Source organism: Schistocerca cancellata, chromosome 10 (assembly GCF_023864275.1).
Source record: "Schistocerca cancellata isolate TAMUIC-IGC-003103 chromosome 10, iqSchCanc2.1, whole genome shotgun sequence".
Lineage (NCBI taxonomy): Eukaryota > Metazoa > Arthropoda > Insecta > Orthoptera > Acrididae > Schistocerca > Schistocerca cancellata.
Window position 1 is genome coordinate 102,333,753 of NC_064635.1, and position 23,374 is coordinate 102,357,126.

At 39.3% G+C, this 23,374-nt stretch overlaps 1 protein-coding gene across 1 annotated transcript in view; it reads right to left on the reverse strand.

The window, feature by feature from the left end:
- The window catches only part of LOC126106542 (zinc finger protein 865-like), a 42,998-nt gene extending 19,892 nt beyond the window's left edge, over positions 1–23,106 (reverse strand). The window contains exons 1-5 of the mRNA XM_049912880.1: positions 22,940–23,106; positions 22,364–22,507; positions 19,604–19,689; positions 15,513–15,574; positions 2,228–2,733 (exon numbers count right to left, since the gene is read on the reverse strand). Of these exons, the coding sequence (XP_049768837.1) occupies positions 2,228–2,733; positions 15,513–15,574; positions 19,604–19,689; positions 22,364–22,507; positions 22,940–22,942 (801 nt within the window). The 5' untranslated portion in view covers positions 22,943–23,106. The remainder of the gene's footprint in view (positions 1–2,227; positions 2,734–15,512; positions 15,575–19,603; positions 19,690–22,363; positions 22,508–22,939) is intronic.
- Positions 23,107–23,374: the final 268 nt, after the last annotated feature.

A 23,374-nucleotide genomic window follows, 5' to 3' on the forward strand; every position in this document is an offset into this window, starting at 1 on the left:
TTCGTGCCAATCTTGGCCACAGTAATGCGTTCACTGTGCTGTTTGTAGTAGCTTATCCACACTCCTATTTTTTTTTTATTCATTATTAAACCTACTCCAGCATTTCCTATATTTGATTTTGTATTTATAACCCTGTACTCACCTGATCGGAAGTCTTGTTCCTCCTGCCACCGAACTTCACTAGTTCCCACTATATCTAACTTTAAACTATCCATTTCCCTTTTTAAATTATGGCTGTAGTTTCCTCTTGCCTTCAGCTATTCAAAGCACCAGCACAGCAAGGCTGTTTTGGTTAATGTTACAAGGCCAGATCAGTCAATCATTCAGACTACTGCCCCTGCAACTACTAAAAAGGCTGCTGCCCCTCTTCAGGAGCCACACATTTGTCTGGCACCTCAACAGATACCCCTCCGTTACGGTTGCATCTACGGTACGGCTAGCTGTATTGCTGAGGCACGCAAGCCTCCCCACCAACGGCAAGGTTCAGGGTACATGGGGGGGGGGGGGGGGGTAGTATCTGGTAATATGACAGAAAAGATGGAATTCTGTGACTTTAAAAACCAGAAAAAAAGAAGCGGAAAAATTAACTTAGATTTTGTATTTTCATCCTTAACTTGTAAGTTAAAGGAAGCCCATAAGTGTGTGGGTGTCAACTAAATTTCAGCACACTAACAGAGAGCTTTGATGCAAAACATATGCCAGGTCTCCAATACTTTTGGTTTATTAGTTGTATTTTTTTGCTCTCTAGTGTTATAAGAGTTATTTACAAAATATACATTTTCAAAGGGCCATACCATTTACAAAAATTAAGATAAAATGAAAATACTTTATTTCTTAAATCTTATGATACAGAGATCTAACATATATTTTGCTGGAGACATTCATGACCACAAGTTGACAAGCCCTGTATAATTTGAAGTGAAATCACCCTGTTGTATTTAACCACAAATGGCAGTCATGCATTGTCCTCAATACATTGCAAGTGTCAGTCAATGTCAAATTGTGTTCTGTGTAGCTTTGAGTGAATTAAACTTTCTGTCCGGAAAGTATTGCATCACCAACTTAAAATTCTTTGAAGTATAACCCTTCTGCATTGATACAGTTTTGCCACTGTGATTTCCATGCATCATCACCAGGATACTCTTCAGGGAAGTCGTCAAAGTAGCTTGCACATTGTCCGCCAACCCCAGATGCTTTCCTTTGATGTCCCTTTTCAGCCAAGGAAACAAAAAGTCCACAGGGGCCAGATCAGGACTACAGCACCATTTCACCTGGGAGTTGCTCATGAGAGCCTCTCTCTGGCACGGTAGCGATGTCTTATGCCATTCTGCACTCTGTCTATTTGGGTTATACTAAAAGACCCATGACATCACTGGTGATCACATTGTCCAGGAAATTGGGATCAGTTTCACAGAGTTGCTCAAGTTCTTCACAATCTGAGTGCAGATTTTGCGCAAATTTTCCGTACGGCCAACTCCTTTGATACAATCTCATGAACAACCATTTTTGGCAAGTCTAATATTTCTGACATCAAGCAAACAGTCATTTGACAGTCTGAATTCAGTAACTGGAGCACACAAGTCAGACAGTCGTCTGCTCGTGATGTTGACAGGCATCTGGCATGGGCCTCACTGGCAACCTCTTCCACCCTGCGACGCATTACTTTCCACACCACACCCTGTATGTGCTTCCATAACACAAAACAACTGCAATGGATCTCTTGCTTAGAGCTCTTGAAAAACAACATCTTGTGCCACCCGTTTGACTGAGATCTGGAAAGGCAATCGTCCCAGAATGCTTCCTTAGGCATTCCAAAATTTTTCAGTGGCATCTTGTTGAGCTTCATGCAAAAATTTTATTGCATAGTGTCACTTTAACAGATTTGTCTAACATAAGTTCGATACAACCGCTATGTAGAGGTTCACAGAAGACTCTAGCCCCCCCTCCCCAACTGGTCCGACCTCTCTGTGACTTGCAGTCACCTTACGAAAAATTGTGACACATTACTTTCCACACCACACCCTGTATGTGCTTCCATAACTGCAACAGATCTCTTGCTTAAAGCTCTTGAGAAAAAGATACGAGAGATTAGGGCTTGTACAGAGACATTAAAAAATCATTTTCCTCTTTCTCAGTATGCAAATAGAACAGCAAAGAAAACTGTTAATTGCCCTCCACCACACACTTTACAGGGGCTTGCAAGCTATTTATGTAGGTGTCGACTGACCTTCTCACAGACAGAACACACGAATCTACCGGTCGGCTCCTCCTTGGTCTCCGTGCTGTCTCCTCCAGCTCGACCCGGGCCACCACTGCTACCGGGTGCCTTCTTCTTCCTCGGGGTACGCCCGCCACCTCTGCCGCCTCGCCCGCGGGGTGCGAGGCCACCCCTCGTACTGCCGGGACCGGGAGGCACGGGCGGTGGGCCCATGGTAGGCGTGCGGCAGAGCACGCCACTGCCGGGCTCGTGCGAGCGCAGCTCCTGGAGGGTCGCGAAGCGGCGGTCGCAGCGCGGGCACTGGTACTGCCACGGCAGGCCCGGTGGGTAAGGTGGGCCTCCGGGGACCGGGCCGGGACCCGGGTGTGGCTGGAGGTGCATTCCGGGATGTCCCTGCAGCTGAGGCGGACCTCCGGGAATGCCGCTCCCGTCGCCACCTCCCCCGTTCGGCCCACCGGGCCAAGAACCCTCCACGAATACTAAGGTAGGTGTCTGACCGCACATTAATAAACAGCCTGGCAACAGAAAGGTCATATTATAATTGATTAAGCCTCTGCGACTGGAGTCATGTGACATAAAAGCTTTCTGGGTACGGTGCAATGTCATACTGTAAAACAACTATCACCTTCTGTCATGATTTTTGAACAAAATATAAGCAATTATAAAATTGTGCTGAGTGCAAAATTCTGACAGGAGGTTTCCTATTTCATTCCTTTTCTACAGTCTTACTATTTTTCCTTCTCATTATTTTCCTACTATAGAATTCCAGTCCTGTTTACAACTAAATTTTCATCTCCCTCATCTAATTAAATAATTTCTTTTATCTTTTCATACATTCTCTTCAATCTCTTTATCATCAGCGGAGCTAGTGTGGTGGCGGTGGTGATTTCTTCACCTCTGTCTTAGCTATTACCGAATCACCCAATCATGAGACAAGGTTTTTCCCAAATTCATCAGTTGAAAAATACGGGTTCATCTTGTATTTGCAAGTTAAACTATTTCTGCTGAGGTAAACATTTTCACAGTGTTTAATAGATTAATATAGGGGTTGTCTTATATTTACATATGAAGCTGTGCCTATTGACGTTTTGTAAAAATTTATTTTGAAGAGTTCCAAAGGATACAGCTTAGCAAATAATACTTGAATTTGAATAGGCCCAAGATTTCCCATTATGCAGAGGCACTCGACACAGTATCGATCTTGCCCAATCAATCATGTGACATTTCATCGTGGTGTTTGTGCAACGGATGGATTTTTGAGAAACTATGAATTAAACACAATCTAATGCTTTGCTCAAAAAAATTGACACTTTTGCGAAATGCAAGAGGAAATAGCATTAAATTATATCAACTCACAAACTTGTGTTGTATTTGAATAGGTTTGCAATAGAGGTTCTCATCAGTGGTGGATACATATCACCCCCTTGTGGGGCTGCCCGCATTGCCACCCACACTGCTCCTGCCAGTCATCTCGCACGCTAGTCATTCGTGTCTTTCATCAGTCGACTCGACTGCAGCACGCCAGCACGCACGTCCACGTCATCGTATTTTATACGTTTCTGTCTGGCACATAGATAGCTAACACATACCTATGAGATCTCAATATGTTATTCTGTCTGTCATTTGTTCGGGACAAGTTGTGAATATTCTACTGTTTTGAGATTAAAAAGAGACTAATGAGAGAAATTCTTCAATATAAGGAAATGAGCATAAACACCCTTAATGATTGTGCTTCTGTTATGTAAGTGATGTCTGTTTGTCATAGATCTGACTATCATACTTTGCACACACTGTACAAAATATTTGCTTGTCTAGCTGGATCTACTACTACAATAGAAAGAAGTTTTTCAACATTGTGGCGTAACCAATTTACCAGAAAGAATAGGCGCATAGAATTCATCATTTAAGGAAGAGAACCACAACTGTAACTTTTTTATATCATAAGATGGCATTGTCTTGTATATGTGTATAATCATTTTAAATAAGAATTTCTTAAACTTTGCATGTGAGTTGATTATTTTTTATTACGGTAAAAGTAAAGGTAGGTCAAGATATTTTTAGTGCCCCCTCCTTGAGGGTTTTCTGTATCTGCCACTGGTTCTCATGCATATATAAATAGTGCTCAAATACATTTATGCTGCTTTTTAACTAAAGGTAACATTCAAAAGCGAAAATCAGAAAATGTTACCAGCTTTTAAATCAGATTTAGAACAGGATAATGACATTCATATGAAACGAGAAAGAAAATTAATCCAAAATTAAATGTCTACCAACACAAGTCACACAGAACTAACAAACTGTAGTTTGCCTGAATCCATTTGCACTCAGAATTGAACTGATTTTAAAACTGGACAACTCCTCAACAGTAGCATACATTTCTGAAGGAGATGTTAAAAGTCTAGACTGGGGCCAACAGTGTACTTTCTTGTTCCGTGCAGCAATGTTGTCGACACTCACTGTGAGGTCTGACACAAATGACAAGGGGATGTGTCAGCTGCTGGTTCTACACAGCCAATGAGAGAGTGGCAGGCATAAAATATATTTTTCTAGCAAACGACATTGTAACATTCTAAGGCCAGTATAGAAGCGAAATCCACTCTCTCTCTCTCTCTCTCTCTCTCTCTCTCTCTCTCTGTGTGTGTGTGTGTGTGTGTGTGTGGGGGGGGGGGGGTGTTGGTGGGGGGGGGGGGGGGGAAACACAACACACAACATATTCAGAAGAAACAGCCCAATATTTGTGACAGCAAAGGTATAAATTTCACACAGCTGCCCTGTTAGGATGATGATGGTGATTAAAAATATGGGTGGCACAGACGACAGTCTAAGCAAGAGAAGCAGCGAAGATAAAATTTAATGTAAACAATTTCTTTCTGTTTATTTTATTTCTCATTGTTTTATGAAAATGTATACAACCAATAAATGTCATATATTTAGTACAGGTGTAATGGTAACTTTTTAGGGAGATACCTTACATCAATAGAAGTATGTAATTTTTACTAGGGTTGTCCAGAAAGTAAGTTCTGATCGGTCACTAAACTGAAACCACAGTGATAATCAGAAACATATTATTTGTAAGAGTTAGCTAAACTTTGCAGATACTTCTCTACATAGTCACCGCTCCAACTCTCTATGCTGGCCTATAGCGTGTAGCCTGTGTCCAAGTTTTATCTTCGTATCCAGTGTTTCATGGGAACAGAGATGATACTCAGGACGAGCCAATTAGGGCTGTGTTGTGGGTGATCAAACACTTCCCATCGAAACGGCTGCAGGAGCGTCTTCACTGCCCCTGCAGAGTGCGGCTGAGGATTACCATGGAGAAGGAAGTGCATGACAGTTGTGTTAGGTGGACTGCATTCATTAAGGTGAAGCCTCTCAGCGGGCCCTCCTACTTGGTCGGAGAAATCGTTGTTCTAGGTACCTTTACTTGCTCACAGTGTGCTCACAACTGCAAAGAGCGTCTTGATGCTATCGACGGTCATACTGGAGACACTGTCCAACACATCTGTGCAAAGCTTCATCGGGTTTTCACTGTGGTGTCCATTTCGTAACCGATTGGAACTTACTTTCTGGACAACCCTCGTATTTAAGGGACACATTGTTTACCAAACAAAGCAATAAATATATGAAAACAAAGTACATTATTTTATAACTGTTTGTCTCCACAGCAAAATTAAAATGCCCATAACCCTGCCTCTTATCAAGGTATAATTTATTTTTATTTTCTACAGATTTAGGTGTGCTACCCAGAAAGCTATCAGTGTTAGGTTATAAACAAAATACTGCTGCACTGTAAGAAAATTTATTACGAAAGCTGTCTCTTTGTACTACTTCTCTATATAATCTCCATTTGGATTTCAGCATTTATGACATCTCCAGAATGAGTCTTTCACTCTGCAGTGAAGTGTTTTCTGATTTGAAACTTCTTGGTAGATTAAAACTGTGTGCTGGACCAGGACCTCTGTCCTTTGCAGACAATGCTCTTACCGGTGGAGTCCTGGTCTGGCACACAGTTTCAGTCTGACAGGAAGCTCCACTTATTATATCTCTTAACAAGTTGACAAATTGCCTTTGAATAATATCTTACTGCCTCTGAATTTTGCAATTCAGTGAGCACAGAACTTGTAGTACCTTAATAGTTTAGTCACAATCTCATGCACAAAACACCGAGAAATCTTAATAATGGGTGACAATACTGTCACAAGTGATTCTGCAACTGTTAAAGCTCTCTTTCATAAAATTCATTATAACAGCTTCAGTTATAACTAGTACCACTAAATAATTACATTGGGTCACATTTAATGATCATCTTCAGATTCAAAAATAAAATAAAATAAATCATTTAGCTATTTCTGTGGATAGTATAAACTGAAAAAATTTGAAAGGTACATATTTTTTTAAAAATTGTACCAAAATAAACAGATAACACACACTCCTGTATATTTTAAATTCTTAGAATTGTGCCTGATTACTTATGAGTTGTGAAAAGTCAAAATTCTTTAAAATGAACACAGTCAAAACAAAATAAAAGTAACAGCACAATTGCGTGCTTGTGGAAACATTCTGTGGCATCTAGCATTTTATTAAATCCACTATGCGTCATACAGAAAAACCCATGTGTCATGGATGTTGGATAGAGGAGGCATGAAAAGTATTGATATTGTGTGGTATTAAAAGGTTACAAAGAGGTTTCTAATTTAAAATTAAAAAGCAATATAAATAATGTGATTTTTGAAACTTTCCGGGCTTAAAGAGTATTCTGTGAAGTTTCAGGATTGCAGTAGAATGGCACTGACTTCTTGCCATAATATGAGGTACTACCCAAAGTATTCAAAAATTTCATTGCACTGGTCAAACCAGTAGCAGCATGACATTCTGCTGCCAGACGTCTCGAGGTACACATCTTGGCTAATGCATCATCTTTGGTACATGCAGTTGCGCATTATAGTGGTGCATATCAGGATGTGTTTCAGTGCTTCTGTGAATTGTAAAATGGATAATGAGAAGAAGCAACAGATTTGAATCAAATTTTGTTTTAAGTTGAAGAAAATTGCACCTGAAACCCATCGCATGCTGACAGAGGGATTTGGTGAGAGTGCACTGAGTCAAGCAGGAACATTTGAGTGTTTCAAGGAAGGCTGAGCATCTGTGAAAGAGGAAAAACATTCTTGTCGACCATCAACATTCACAATACCAGAAATAATCACAAAAGTGAGTGACATGATTCGCAAAGACCAAAGGCAGACAACTCATGATGTTTGTAACAGATTTGGGCTGTCGTACTGTACATGTTGACGAATTCTAGCTGAAGAACTGAACACGAGACACATTGCAGCGAAGTTTACCCCTTGCCTTCTCAACACTAACCAATGAAACTTAAGGATGCAGACGTGCACTGAGCTGCAATAAAGGGATTGAGAGTGCCCAAAATTCTTATCCAGAGATGTAACAGGTGATGAATCTTGGGTGTCTGGTTGTGATCCTCAAACAAAACAGCAATCATGACAATGGAAAATGCCACACTCTACAAGGTCAAAAAAAGCTCGACAAGTTCCCAGCAATGTGAAGTCGGTGTTGATCACTTTTTTCAACATTCAGAGACTAGTGTATAAGGAGTTTGTTCCATCTGGTCAGACTGTCAATGGGCAGTTTTACTGCAAGGTTTCGAGGTAACTGGGAAAATGTTTGGTGCAAACGGCCATAACTGTGGAAAAAGAAAGACAGGTTGGTGCACCGTGACAACGCACCTGTGCACATCTCGGTTGTGAAGGAATTCCTGGCCAAAAACAACATGGCAACAGTCCCCCAACCTTCCCCACTCACCAGACCAAACTCACGCAATTTCTACCTGTCACTGAAGATGAAAATCGTGTTGAAGGGGGCTATGTTTTGACTTGACTGAAGACATCTAAGAGGTATTGCAATGGGTTCTAAACAGCCTTCACCCGATTGGCTTTCAGGAGTGCTTCCAAAAATGGTAGCAGCCCTGGTATCATTGCATAGATGCTCGAGGTGACTACTCTGAAGGTGACTGGGGACATTATGACGTAAGTATAGTTTCTGATTTTTACAATGAAATTCTCAGTTATTTTGGATAGCTGACAACCTTTCAGCCATCTTCGGGAGTATTTTGCACTGGAGAGTTCTAGTTCACATCACTAATTTTATACCAAAAATTGGCGCAGAGATGCAAGTGCAAAGGCAGTCGCTACAAGAGAAACCTCTGTTGAGTTTCACATCCTCTTTGAATATTGCTCCATGTATGGCACGCTGGCGCATGCATAATGGTGACTCACATGCAAACTCTCTTTCAGAATGTGGGCTTGTCGAGGTGAAATTCATATGTGGTATTAAAAAATTTAACTGTCACTAAATGGGTCATTACTCATAAAACGTTTTCTTTCTGAAGATATTAAATAAATCAGTGGGACCCACACCTTATCCAGCTGAAAGCCGCCATGAGGATTAATAAAATCTTCCACCAAATGAATTTCCACTGATTCTGTAATAACTGCATCCCAGACATATCTTGCTGAGGCCGAGATTTCCATGGCAGAATAATCTGTGCTCCTTCTCCTCTTGATCTTGTGGGTGGTCACATATCTTCTGTCTCAAAGTTGTGCTGGCCTGATGTGGAGAATATCCATTATGTTTGAACACAAACTTTAGGTGTTTGTGGTAGTTTGCAAGGCTGCCTCCACCAGACACAACTTGTGTCCAGTGCACCAGTGTTTGTAGGACGCCCCTAGTTTGTGATGGATGGTGGCACCTAGATACTTGCAAATGCAGGTCTATCTGTGTGGGACTACGATAAACGGAATGCCCCAATGATCCAACCACTTTCTGACTGACCAAAACATCCAAAACAACGGACAGCCACCTTTCTCCACTTCCATCGTAAATTTGATATTCTCGTACATTGATTTCAGGTGCTGCAGGAAGTGTGACAGTTCTTCACTGTAGGGCAACACTACAGAAGCTATCATCTACATATTGTCAATGTGTAACACGCACATCTGAAGATGGCTGAATGGTTGTTGGCTGAAATACCATCGGAAACTGTCTATGTCATCCAATGCAATCCTGAAACTTCATGGAATAATTTCGATAATGCACCTAATACTAATTTATCAAAATTTACAATTAAATTAAAACATTGAGTGCACACAGCTCTTCATCAGAGGGCACCTGAGGTATGTTATTCTTGCATACATTGGGCTCAGTTTGCCTGCACCCACACTGCCAGCGAGTGCAGCAAGCTGCAGAAGTCGTCTCCTGCTGCATGAGAGCGTAGCACATCGCTTCCGACTGGGCTGTCTGAGGACTTTGTCAAAATTCTTGAAATACACCAAATTCCTGAAGCCACTCTGAAGACTATTTATCTGTTTCTTTCATATGGTGTCCATATATTTCAAGTTCTTCCAAGACAGTCAAAAAAGTCCCTTAAGATGTAGTGTGTAACATTTTAGAATGTGCCTCCATTGGTCCTACTGAGTGTTTAGCTTCTCTTAGATGCTCTCCAAATTCTGTCTTGTTATTTCATAGTAAAGTGTGTTTTTTAAAATCTGATCTCGAAAGTTCTACCAGTCTGACCTATGCACTGTTAATTACAGTCATTGAGCTTAATATTGCACATATCCAATGTCCAATGTACTAAATTGGCAACTTTGTTTATGTGTATCACATTTTAGCTTACAATGAAGAGTTTCACTTGCACAAAAGTCTATTCTCAACCCCATTTTCTGACACTGTTGCACTATTTTCTCTGGCACCCTTCCTATATATTCCATAGGCATGTGCAGAGAGTTTTGCGCCTTATGTTGCTCATTTAATCTGTCCCCCCTTGTGTGCTCTGTTGTAATTTTTTGAAGCATTTGAGTCACTACTTCAGTCGTGTAACTGTCACTGAGAAACCCGTGAAAAGTTATTCCACACATGAATACTGTGAAACATGTGTTTTAAGGGTTCTTTCTTCAATTTTCTGTACCAGTGCATTGCTAATTACAGACACACTGCCACTTTTGACTTTGTTGTCATCACAACCACCACCGCATCCACCACCAACCACATTCTGTCCGTACACAGCACGGATTTTGTGATGAGTATCTTCAGTCTTGAGATTTTCACCATTAAAAACCTTATTACAGAATGTATTTCACATTTGGAGGCCTTTAAATTGCAAGTCTCATTCTGAACAGTTACATAGGCAAATGTGGCTGTCTCACAATCACAACTTTAAAGCACATTGATCTACAGTAGGAGGCAGTGTAGCGTGCTTGCCCCCATCCCCCACCCTTCCCAAGTTACATGAAAATTGTAGTTATTTTCTAGTCAGCCATCATATTTTCATCAATGGAAGAAGACCATCGAACACATTACACACCTAGAACTTTTAAGAGAAGAGAATTGGGATGCTCATAATGTTTACCTAAGAAACGTTAAAACGAAAATTATAACAATAATGAAAAGCAGCATAAATATTTTTTTCATTCTACAGTGTTTAAAAATGAAACTGCACAAGAAAAGGGGCATAATTCAACTATCAGTATGAATCATCTCAGCATTAATCTGGAATGATTTCTGAAAAGTGTGGAAAATCTAAACTCGGTGGCTGGATTAGATAAATAAGCTACACTCCTCTTTTTGTGAACAGCATTTTCTACTTTTCTATTCATTTTCAGAACTATTATTATTATACCACAATTAAGTGGACCTGAAATATTTAGGAAATACAAAGAGTTTTGCAGCAGAATGGCCTTCAATCTGGGTTCAAAACTGAAGTACCTAATGACAACATAGGCAAAATGGCAGAATTTAGAAAGGTAAATTAAATAAGGCAGGAAAACATTTATTTTCTATTGTATGCCATTTTGACTAGAAAGAAGTACATGCCCTTCCAGTTTCTGTTTCTTTTGGGTCTGCCTCTGTAGCCAATTGAACAGTGTGGGTTACTGCTGAGCAGTACGTGGGGGACTCAGGTTCAATTCTAGGTACTGCCAGGGATTTTTCCTCGATGAGTGCACTCACTTCATGATGCTGCTTCACTGATTAGTGGCAGTACCAGGTCTGCTAACCTGATGTGCATCTCAACGATGCTACTTGCTGCAGAAGGTGCAGCAGGCAACTGGATCAGATTGGCTGTTAGTGGCCAGAACTGCAAACTGTCATTTTTCCTGTCATTTCAGTTTTTAAGAAAAGCTACATAACAGGTATACAGAACTGAAGACACTGACGTAAATTTGTTGTACAATTATGGACCATATTTTGTGCCCACATATGAGGACTAAGTTATAAAGTTCCAATAACTACTTCTTTTTGTAATCTTCTGGGTCTGCTGTGTAATAAATGTCTTTCAAGGACATAATATATTTATATGACTAGTTATTCTGCTATGAATATTATTTTTATTTGAACTGTAGGCCTATTTTAGCTGTACAGCCATAATCAAGTTATCTGTAATGAAACCTCTTATAAATTGTGGTACATCCGTTGTATTACACATAAGTTAATTATGAATAATGTGATTTTACATGTGTTTTCAAGTCATGACTTCCATGCAATATCATTGTTTCTGTCACTGTCTATTTGTTACTGATTATATTTTATATTAATGCGGAAAGAATAACCAGTTTTGTGGTATGTTCTGATTTTTGTTTTAGGAGTAGTCCAAAATAAGTTTTAGTCTGTTGAGTTGTCCAATGTCTTATTAAAAAAATACTTTAGTAAACAACAGAACCAATAAATACAATACAATACAAAAGACATTTAGCAACAGCAGATGTGACATATGATCAGCGATTTTGTTATTTCTGTTGCTGTCTATTTGGTTATGAATTATATTATTTTGTTGTTATTTTAGTAGTAATCAGCTGTGTGTTATGGTCTGAAATTTCATTAATCATGGTCAGAAATAAACTTACTTTCAAGTTGAAATTTTGTGACAGCAATTATGTCAGACAATCAGCGATATTGTTGGTTACATCCACTTGTAGACACTTCTAACTGGGATGTTATTGGGTTATATTGAATGGATATCTGTTTTATTTAAGTTAAATTTTGTCTCTGGCTGTATTATGGTTTATCCTGGATCTTGGTGGACAAGGTCACTAAAGTTTTCGATAAAGTGTTTATAGTTAGGGTCAATTTGTTCATTTGGCACAACTGCTGTCACTAACTGTCAACTACAGACTAAGACTCATTTCTCAACACTATCACCAGAAAATTCGAAACATTCTATAAAACATTTACTTAAAATATAATCAGTAACAAATAGATAGCAACAGAAACAATACTGCATGGAAGTCAGGACTTGAAAACATATGTAAAAAGAGATTATTCATAATTAACTTACATGTAAAGCAACAAATGTAGCAAAATTTATAAGATGGTCTGTTACAGATAACCTGATGATGGTTTTTGTCATAAAATCCAGTTCAGTTTTGCGTAATAAATAAGATACGAGTTGTCAGAACCTATACTACTATGTAAAGACAAGACATGGCTTAAAGTTGTTTCCAAAAATCTTGAAAAGTTCCTAACCAACTTACTTCAAGTTTTTACACAATGCTTTAATGGATGGTCAAAGGCTATACATTTTTAATATGTAACTATACCCATGACATATAAAGGCAAAATATAGCTAGCAGATTCTTGACCATTTACTTCAAATTTTTTACACAATACTCTAATAAATGTTTGGATGGTTGTAGGCTACATACTTTTTGATACACCGATGAACCAAAACATTATGGTCACATGTTTAATAGCAAGTAGTTCCTCTCTTCAAACACAGTATGACAGAGATTCTGCCCGGCATGGATTCTACAAGTCGTTGACAGGAGTCCAGAAGTATGTGGTACCAGATATCTACACACAGATCAAGCAATTACTGCAAATTACAGTATGGTGGTTTACTGGCACACAACTGACGCTCAATGTGTGTTTGAATGGGTACAGATTGGGCATATTTGCTGTCCAAGAGAGCAATGCGAATTCACTATAACACCCCTCAAACCACTGCAGCATGATTCTGACTTTGCAACAAGGATAGCTACCCTACTGGAAGATGTCACTGCTGGAGGGGGACACTTAATTTAAAAAATGAAGGGATGCAGGTGGCCCACAATAATGTTCACACAGTTCACTGCTGTCATGATGCCTTCAATTAGTACCACAGATCCCATGGATGCCCAACTCAATGTACCCCATAGAATAATTCTGTCCTCACCAGTCTTCACCTATGGTGCGGTGCATGTTTCGTACAGCCATTCGCCTGGATGACATTGTGTAAGGACCCAACCATCAACCTGGTATAACAAGAAATGAGATTCATTTGACACACTTATGTTGATTCACGGTGGAAACTCAGTGATGCTGTGCCCACTGCAATCGTAACTGATGATGTTGTTGGGTCAACACAGAAACACTTAGGGGTTGTGTGATGTGAAGCTCCATGTTCAACAATGGCCTTTGAATGGTGTGCTCCGATACAATTGTGCATGCACCAGTAATTAACTCTGTCAGATCAGTCACAGATCGCTGCATATTCTGGATTACACAGTGGCGGATCCTCCAACCTCAACGTTTTGTGATGAGATGTGGCCGTCCAACACCATACAACCTACTCATTATTTAAACATCCTTCAACCTCTTTCCACAGGCGCTCAAGATGGTAGTAGGCTAACAGGCGACATGCTTCACCATTTCAGACATTCTTGTTCCCATCTGTAGTGCCACAACAATGTGCCAGTTGGTAAAAATAACCAGAGCCACTTCATCATCCCCCCAAACCCAGAACCTCCCACAGAAGAACCCCAAAGGTGCCCCACTTGTGACAGGATACTTTCCGCAACTGGATCAGACTCTGAATGTGGCTCTCCAGCAGGGATACGACTTCCTCAAATCCTGCCCTGAAATGAGATCCATCCTTCATGAAATCCTCCCCACTCCACCAAGAGTGTCTTTCCGCCGTCAACCTAACCTTTGTAACCTCTTGATTCATCCCTATGAAATCCCCAAACCACCTTCCCTACCCTCTGGCTCCTACCCTTGTAACCACCCCCGGTGTAAAACCTGTCCCATGCACCCTCCCACCACCACCTACTCCAGTCCTGTAACCCGGAAGGTGTACACGATCAAAGGCAGAGCCACTTGTGAAAGCACCCACGTGATTTACCAACTGACCTGCCTACACTGTGAAGCTTTCTATGTGGGAATGACCAGCAACAAACTGTCCATTCGCATGAACGGACACAGGCAGACAGTGTTTGTTGGTAATGGGGATCACACTGTGGCTAAACATGCCTTGGTGCACGGCCAGCACATCTTGGCACAGTGTTACACCGTCCGGGCTATCTGGATACTTCCCACTAACACCAACCTGTCAGAACTCCGGAGATGGGAACTTGCCCTTCAGCATATCCTCTCTTCTCGCTATCCGCCAGGCCTCAATCTCCGCTAATTTCTAATTTCAATTTGCCGCCACTCATACCTCACCTGTCTTTCAACATCATCCTTGCCTCTACACTTCCGCCCCGACTGACATCTCTGCCCAAACTCTTTGCCTTTACAAATGTCTGCTTGTGTCTGTGTATATGCGGATGGATATGTGTGTGTGTGCGAGTGTATACCTGTCCCCTTTTCCCCCAAAGGGAAGTCTTTCTGCTCCTGGGATTGGAATGACTCCTTACCCTCTCCCTTAAAACCCACATCCTTTTGTCTTTCCCTCTCCTTCCCTCTTTCCTGATGAAGCAACCGTGGGTTGCGAAAGCTTGAAATTTGTTGTGTGTGTGTGTGTGTGTGTGTGTGTGTGTGTGTGTGTGTGTGTGTGTGTGTGTGTTTGTTATTGTCTCTATCAATGTACCAATGCTTTCGTTTGGTAAGTTACAGAATCTTTGGTTTTAGATATATACATGTGGGGAGGGGGGAGGGGGGGGAGAGGTGATGGACATGGAGGGGGGAAGAGGAGATAAGGATGTATATCCATTTCCCTTACATGTTTAACAACTGTGAAACATTGCCAGGTTCGCTAGTACTAAATAAAGCTTGCCATTGGATTGAAGACTTTTGGGCCAGGGGAGGCACGATCAGAAGTGAATGAATACCATGTCTTGTATATGAGGGTGAACTTATAAGCCTGTAACATTTCCATGAAACAGATGGAAATTTTGTTAACTTGCACAACTGTTTATAAACAGAACATTTGTATTGCAAAATTGTTTGTTGGTACCTATCTTAAGAAAAAGAACTCAGTGTGTAAGCATCTCTTGTGGGTTTTGGAACTGATAGTGTCACAAACCTGTTACTTTTCCTGGGTTAAAATCTCTTGGTGGTGAGAAATTTTCCATTCCTGGACCAGGCCTGCAATATAAAAGCAAGACATAAATATTAAACAAAATAGGCCACAGATACATAATTCTGCAATGAAAATTCTTTGCAGTACAATAAACTTTTCAGCTTTCCATGTTATTTACTGAAACATTCTCAATTAGTTCAACAATGATAAAATTATGTGCTTTGATATGTGAGAAGAAAGATAATCACAGTAAAATGCAACCAAATTAAACTTTTATCTTTATTGTTGGTATAAACAGCTAATACCCTTGCTTTTGAGAGTGCTGAACACAAAAGTCATTAAAATGCAAGTTTTGTGAAAGGTTGTTTCCCCTATTTCAACTTTTCTGCATTGCACTTAATACTGAATGCACCTTGCATAATTTATGAGAATTGTGTGACCTGTGCGTAACATTTAGTGGCACATACCTCTAGAAAACTACAAAGGGCTTGCCAACATCATGTTATGCAGAATTGTTGCTGTATTGCCATCCAAAGATGGACCAACATGCCATTAGGCATGTGGTTGCAGCGTTTTGGTTTATCAGTATACTTTGTTTATCATGATACACAAAGTGATAACCATTTATATGATTTGACGTTTCTTCTCACGCCATGGGAACAGCAAATGCCACAGGTGATCTGCAATTAAACAGAGAAAGCAAACCTGAGGCACGAGATATCTAACACATTAGGGGCTCAGGATTGTATGTCTGATGTTATTGTTCACTTTCATAGTTCACCCAAATGTTCACCTTCATCATTGTCGCCACTATCGTCACGACAACTGTTGCCACCATACCCCCTCCCCCCCTTCATTGACATGACATCCCCCATCCCCTGCCACACAAAGGTCACCTCTAGACTTTTCCATCTAATCTTGTATTTGTCAGTGTATACTCTGATTCAGTACATATCCATGAAGGTCATCTTTCATCATGGGTTACAGAACATAATGAGTGAAAGAATGGACATTATTTAAAGCAGTGGCAGAGCAAATAGTTACAAAATTCAATGTATATGGTCTTTGGCTACAAAAATATTAGTATTCATTAATGCTAGCAGGGTGCAATTACTGGCATTCTTCTTACATGGATGGAATCTTACCTTTATAACAGAAAACAGAGATTCAATTTCATAAACTCCTCCATAGGAATAAAATGAAATTTATAAGAGAGACCACATAACATGGTGTTAAAAAAGGTTCATTACTGGGCTATCTTGAATTTTTAATCAACCAACACTTTGAAAATGGACATGGCAGATCCCCCCTCCCTTCCCTCCCCCATGTTGTCTTTACTGTTGACATTAAACCCTAATATTCCTTCAGTGTCTCATGCTTGTAAACTATATAATTGACACAATGCTGGTATTAAAAATGCAGTGTTTCCTGGTGACACAAGCATACTTCACAATGACCAATTCAATCGTATTAGGTACAACCCAGACTGTAGCTGAATGGGCCTGCTACTGGTTCATAACAAACAATTTAGTCCACACAGAACTTGTACTTAATTTCAAACACATACAAAAGGCATCCGTGAACCACAAATAGACATGAAAGGCCATATGCTAAATGAAACACTGTGTGTAGAAATTCTTCAGTTCTGGCACTAAATAGTCACTAAGTAAATAAACTAATTTAGAAATAGTAGCTTGATATTTACATGATAAGACTAATACTAAAAAGAATCCACTTCTATAAAAGAATGAGACTAGTTCACAAGACACTACTAATTGTCATATAACTTAACAATGCTACATGCTAGGTAGCTAACAGGAATTTTCAATGCTTTAACATAAATAACCAGTTATGTGCAGATGCTAGAGGGTTATGGGCATCCAAGGGATACTGAAGTAAACCAGGAGGTTTCAAAGGCAAAATTTAAGCAAGTAGGGTTGGGTGCACCCTGCAGTTGGTGTACAAATCCCCAGCCAATCAAGAGGGTCACGGTAGTTGAACAGGGATGGAACAGAGTCCGAGAAATCATTAGGGCAGACGAATGAAAAAAAGATGTCAAGTTCCGCTGGGAATCAGGACGAGAAAGGTATAACACCTCTCACTGACTACCTGGTCTCAGAATGTGATTCCTGTCCCATTCACCCCATTGGTCAGACAGTGCATGGGAAAGCTTTGTCGGTCAGGATCCTTTACAGAACAAACCACTTTCATACTGAGGTGGTAGATCGATCCAGTACGTAGGCCACAAAAGGTGGTGCTGAAGTAAAGGCAGTGTCAATTTTGAATCAACAATAAAATAGTCCATTAGCCCCTAGACTGGCGGTGGCTTGCACAGATAACCCATAGAAAGAATGATAGCTTTTTATACTTTTGTTTTAACTGTTATATTGGAGCTTGTTTAAAGCCTTTGTACTCTGCTCCATATTTCCACCCTAAAGAAATTATTCTTGTGTGTCATATTTAAATAACACAAATCACAGAGCAGCTGAAACTGATTTTTACTGTCAGCATCAAAAAGCAGTACCTAATAACTGTACTGGAAGTGAATCTACAGTTAAAAGATTCATAAAGAGACCTCTTTAATATGCAAAGTTACCTGCTTTACACAGTATTCCTACAGCTTGTTTCTGCTGAATAGTTACATGATCTACTTCTTGTGCACTGTCCCAGAAGATAATTCTCTGGATGAAAGGTAAAATATGAGGCTGTTCAAAAATTTCTGGAACATTCATAATTTCCACCAGTCATGTGTTGGAGCGAAATGTGGTTTGCATCCCTGCACACGCCTATGTTTAATGTGTAACTGCTAGAAGTTTCATTGTTGTATGTCTGTTAATTATTGTTCATTACTGTATTAAGTAGAATGTTCTCACACATTTCGCAAATTTCAAGACGGAAGAGTTCGATGAGCACATGTCTGCATTAAGTTTTGTGCAAAACTCAAGAAAACCTTTACAGAGACACACCAAATAATGCAGGAAACCTAAAGTGATTAGTATTTAAACCATACTCGGTGTTATGAATGGTTCACATGGCTTAAAAATGGGCACACAGAAGTTACTGACAACATTCTAACAGGTGTAAAGAGGAAGAAGCTAGAAGCAAGTGATGCTCAGGACAGAGAGATATGGAGAATGTCCAGTTGAGATCGGTCTACTAAAAGAAGATTAGTACGGTATTTGTTTGTACCTACCAAGATGAATGTGTTTGATTTCAGTAATTTTCATGTGATGTTCTGACAAGCAGAACACACCTGCAGACATTCTATCTGCTGCTTCACCTGTAGTAAGTGTGATATTAAACTATAGCTGAATGAACACACCTTCTGCTACTTTCCTTTTCTTTTACTGATGGCTACTTTTTTTCTGTATGTGTTTCTGTTCCATCATGTGATATTTTTGCACTCACACACTTTATCCACAATGCTATACATATTTAATTGTCTTCACATATATTGGGTGGATATACTGTTTACCCCAGAACATCTGTTGTGGCATTTCTGTGAACTGCAGTCTCAAAGCTTCTTATTCTGTTCCTATGCATCTGAGTTTCAGTTCAGCATAGTGCAGATGGAATGTGTACAATTTAGTGGAACCTGTTTTTCTCTTCAGGAATTTGTGGATTGTTCCACACATCTCACAGAACTTACTAGTTTCGTCATACTGTTCTTTCTCTATTGACATTTGCATGCACATAATGTTTAACATTCTCTAGGGTGATGACATGAGAACACTACAATAACCACAGTATCATTTTCATTTTCTGAAAAAAGAATCTGTGGTTCTGAAAAGTAGGATTGCTGTTATTTATTTTTACACATGCCTTCCGGCATTACTAAGCGTTGTGCTTCCTGAAGAGAAGATCCAACAGCCCATCTGTCTCTTTGTGCATTAAACAATGTAATGCTTTTATTTTAATTCTGGCAAAGAATATAAAACAATTTATACAGTGCATACAAATTACTCCTAACCTGCCAAAATTATGTGCCGTTAATAAAACAGGAGTGAAAATTACTGGGTATTAAGAAGATAAATCTGATGAAAAGATTAGACTACACAGTGCACTGCAATAACATTGCTTTCTACATTAATTACCCATGTCCTTGATGTCCCTGACAGTCGATGCCCATACCTGGCTCCCGTTTGATTTCTGATGGATCCCATGGTGGATGTCCATGAATCTGCAACAGTTAAATCTCCAGTTTATTTTGATTCTGTTCAGAGGAGAATAAAAGAGTGAAATCTACATGTAAACATAAAAAAACCTGTCAAATAGTGAACAGTCCTCTTGATTTCAAAAGCAGCAGTTCCTCCACTGAAATTTAATGAACAGGATGAGGCAGCAAAGAGGAGAACAATTCTGTCAAAACACAAAACTGCTGAGAACCAACATGGTCCCCAGAACAAACTGAAAACAATGTCATGGAATGCAGTTTCCCAGTCCTTTTATAAAAAAGCAAGCTTCAGACTATCCGGTCATGGATGATAGAATTTACAAATCATCTGTGCACTATTACACAATTTAATAAAAAATGAACCTTAAGTAGTTTGTTACAATTAGAGTGAATTTTTTTTGCTTGGAATACAGGTTTCTGCTTGAAAAAACTTAGTTGACAAAAATATCTACGAGTGGTTAGATAGAAATACCTAAGAACTGGGATCTGAGCAGCTACGTGATGAAATAGTGAACAACGTGTGTTCAGAAGAGAAAGCAAGAGAAAACAGCTCACTATCATCCACACTGTGCAGTGAAATGTGTTGATCTGTTATTAGAGTATGCAACACAACATTAACTGGACTATACTGATGTTTTGACTCTCCAGAAAATGAGAACTGCCATTATGAAAAAGGTGAATAAAAACAGAAAAAAGAAAAATGCAAGGATTATTATTTCCCGATAATACACAGAAAGTAAGTGATAAAATAGTGTGTTCTAAATGTAAATTTGTAAATAAGTTAACAGTATTTGGTAATTAACACGTAAGTAACACAGTAGAAAATGTGACATGCAGGCTAGCTTGTTTTGTAAGTACAGCAAATAGTAGATTCCAGTAAAAGCATGTTTGTTTTGGATTGTCCTTGTTTTACAGTTATCTGTGCTGTTTTTGGTCTGAATTCAGACGAATAATCGAGAGCTTGCTGCAGGCCTACTTAATAAAGGTTGCCATAGATACACAATTATTTCAGCACTGTATAAACGTAAATGTTGTAAATAACAAAGATATTGAAGATTTATTAAATTTTTTATTACTGAAGATGTCAGATTTCTTGTGCTTGCCTTCATCTCCATCAATATGCTTCAAATAACAATAAAATGTGCGGCAGTGCATGCTTTTAAGTTAACCACATACTAACATTTTTCTCCAGTTCCTTTCAGGGCTTGAAGGTGGCCAAAATGACAACTTATAAGCCCCTGAGGAAACCAATGTTATAATTTGACCTTCATAGTCCCTACACACGTAATATATATGGAAAATATAATGTACCACTTAAAAGAGGGAAAGGAAAAAAGGAAAAAAGCAGAAACAATTCGACCAGTTTGTGGATGGTGATGATGACAATATTTGGTTTGTGGGGCGCTCAACTGCACGGTCATCAACACCCGTACGTAGATCCAATTTTTTTACACAGTCCAATTTTTTACACAGTCCAATCAAGCCACTGTCACGAATGATGATGATGATGAAATGATGAGGACAACACAAACACCCAGTCCCCAAGCAGAGAAAATCCCCAACCCGGCCGGGAATCGAATCCGGGACCCCGTGATCCAGAGACGGCAATGCTAGCCACTAGGGATGAGGGGGTCTTGCAAAACGTTTACGCACTGGGATGACCATCTTGTACATGTGTCAGGGAACATCTCAACCAAAAACACTGTCAAACTGTTCATTGGACAATGTCCACTATGAGATGTAACTGGTTTATTAATAATTATTTTATGCTGCTAGGTTACCTTATGTAGAAAGAATACACTTGTAAAAATATAGTTTACATGGAGGTTTTAAATAAACAAGTTAGCCTACTGATGATACTACCACTGTCAATAACTGGGCTTAAAAATGCCGATCACCACACGTTGACAGAAACAAATTGCTACTCACTGTACACAAATAATTTAGCTTTTAATGTAACATTTAATACCTGAGTTCTCCTCATATTAAACAGTTTTTAAGGAGCTCAAGGCGAACCACGTTCAGTGTGTTGTCTAGCAGGCTGTTTGGTAAAGGTTTGGCATTAATGTTATACCAATGTTTAGATGTCATGACAATGCATATGTGTGTGTGAGGGGGGCGAGAAGGAAGGAAGGAGAGATTTGGCATGCATTCAATTATGCAGCTGAAAAATATATCAGTAATATTATTATTGTAAAAATGAATAAGGAAAGTAAAGTAACTATACCAATGATTTAAGTAATTTCTGCATGAAATAGTATGTATTTTATAAAGATCATCATTAGTTTCTATATCACCTTTTTCTTTTAATACCTGTTGACCCAAATTATGTATATTTGAAAGAATTCATGGCATATTGTCAAGAGAAGTTGTTCTTCCATTATGGGAGTTGATTCATAATGAAAAAAAATTAATTGTCACTTACTTAATTTTAAAATATTCAGCAAAAATTAACCAGTATAAATAAAAGTAACCGCCTTGTGACACAAACTATCATTAGTCTGCATCATTGTTAGTAGGCCTATATGGAAGTAATTAGCCCATTCCAAAATGAAATGACTGATTTTTTAGCAATGATGGAAACCATAAAATGGAAATATTGTAGTACACACTCTGGGATGAGCATATATGAAATGTTTTTCTCGTATTCTAATGAGATGGTGAAAACTGTGCATCATACCTGAGCACCTGGATCTTGCCCTACAGATGCAAGCTGGCACTGCATTCTCGCAAGGGGTTCGTTCTTAATACACAGGCCGTCCGCCACCGGCCCCAAATGATGTTCTGAGAGTTTATTCTTCCATGTACGCAGGTCTTCGCCTTCCTGACAAAATGGACAGCGTTATTATTTTTTATTATGGCCTGACGGTGAACCAAATTTAAAGTTATATGTGTAAACAGGAACACTGAAACAAGAGGCAATTAATGTGTGGCTAATAGTCTGTAAATCGCGATTATCATGTTCACATTTTACGGTCTGCCTACTCCCATGTCTTTTATGTATATTACCTAGATTTATCTTCTACACTAATATCAAATCAACAGCATAAGCCTATAACTGTCAAATGACGAAATTGTGGACATCACAAAACTCGCTCATGGTTGTTCTGATGCTACGAATACACAACAAAAATAGATACTGCAATGAAAGTATGTAATTTACACGAACAACACTGTACACTGCATTTGTAATAAAACAAAAATACATACGTACAGTAAGGTAATGTATGTTGGTAAGGCAGGTTCACAAACTAACCATAACGCTTTACGACTCAGGTCTTCATTACGCAGAGGTTTTTGTTAATGCGTAGCAGACTATGGGTCAGAAATCCTTGCGGCAAAAAATGATATTTCTCACCAAACAAATAGTAAAACAAAAGATCACAGTACTTTCACTTTCAAGCTTTAGCGTAACACAGTCCCTTGACGACACTCGCCATATTTACAGCCTTTTTTTTACGATACCGGAATTATATTAAAAAAAAACCTCTACTAGTGCGCATATCGCCACCTGACTCTAACCTTTCAAAGTAATTCAGCAATTCCTAATGAGAATGAAATACAGTTGTGATGGTTTATTGGTACGTACTTGTCTTAAATGATGTTAGTAACAGTATATTTTTTTGCTGTAATGGTTACTTGTGACTTTTAAAATGTGATAACGTCTGTATTTCTGCGAATCTTATAACCT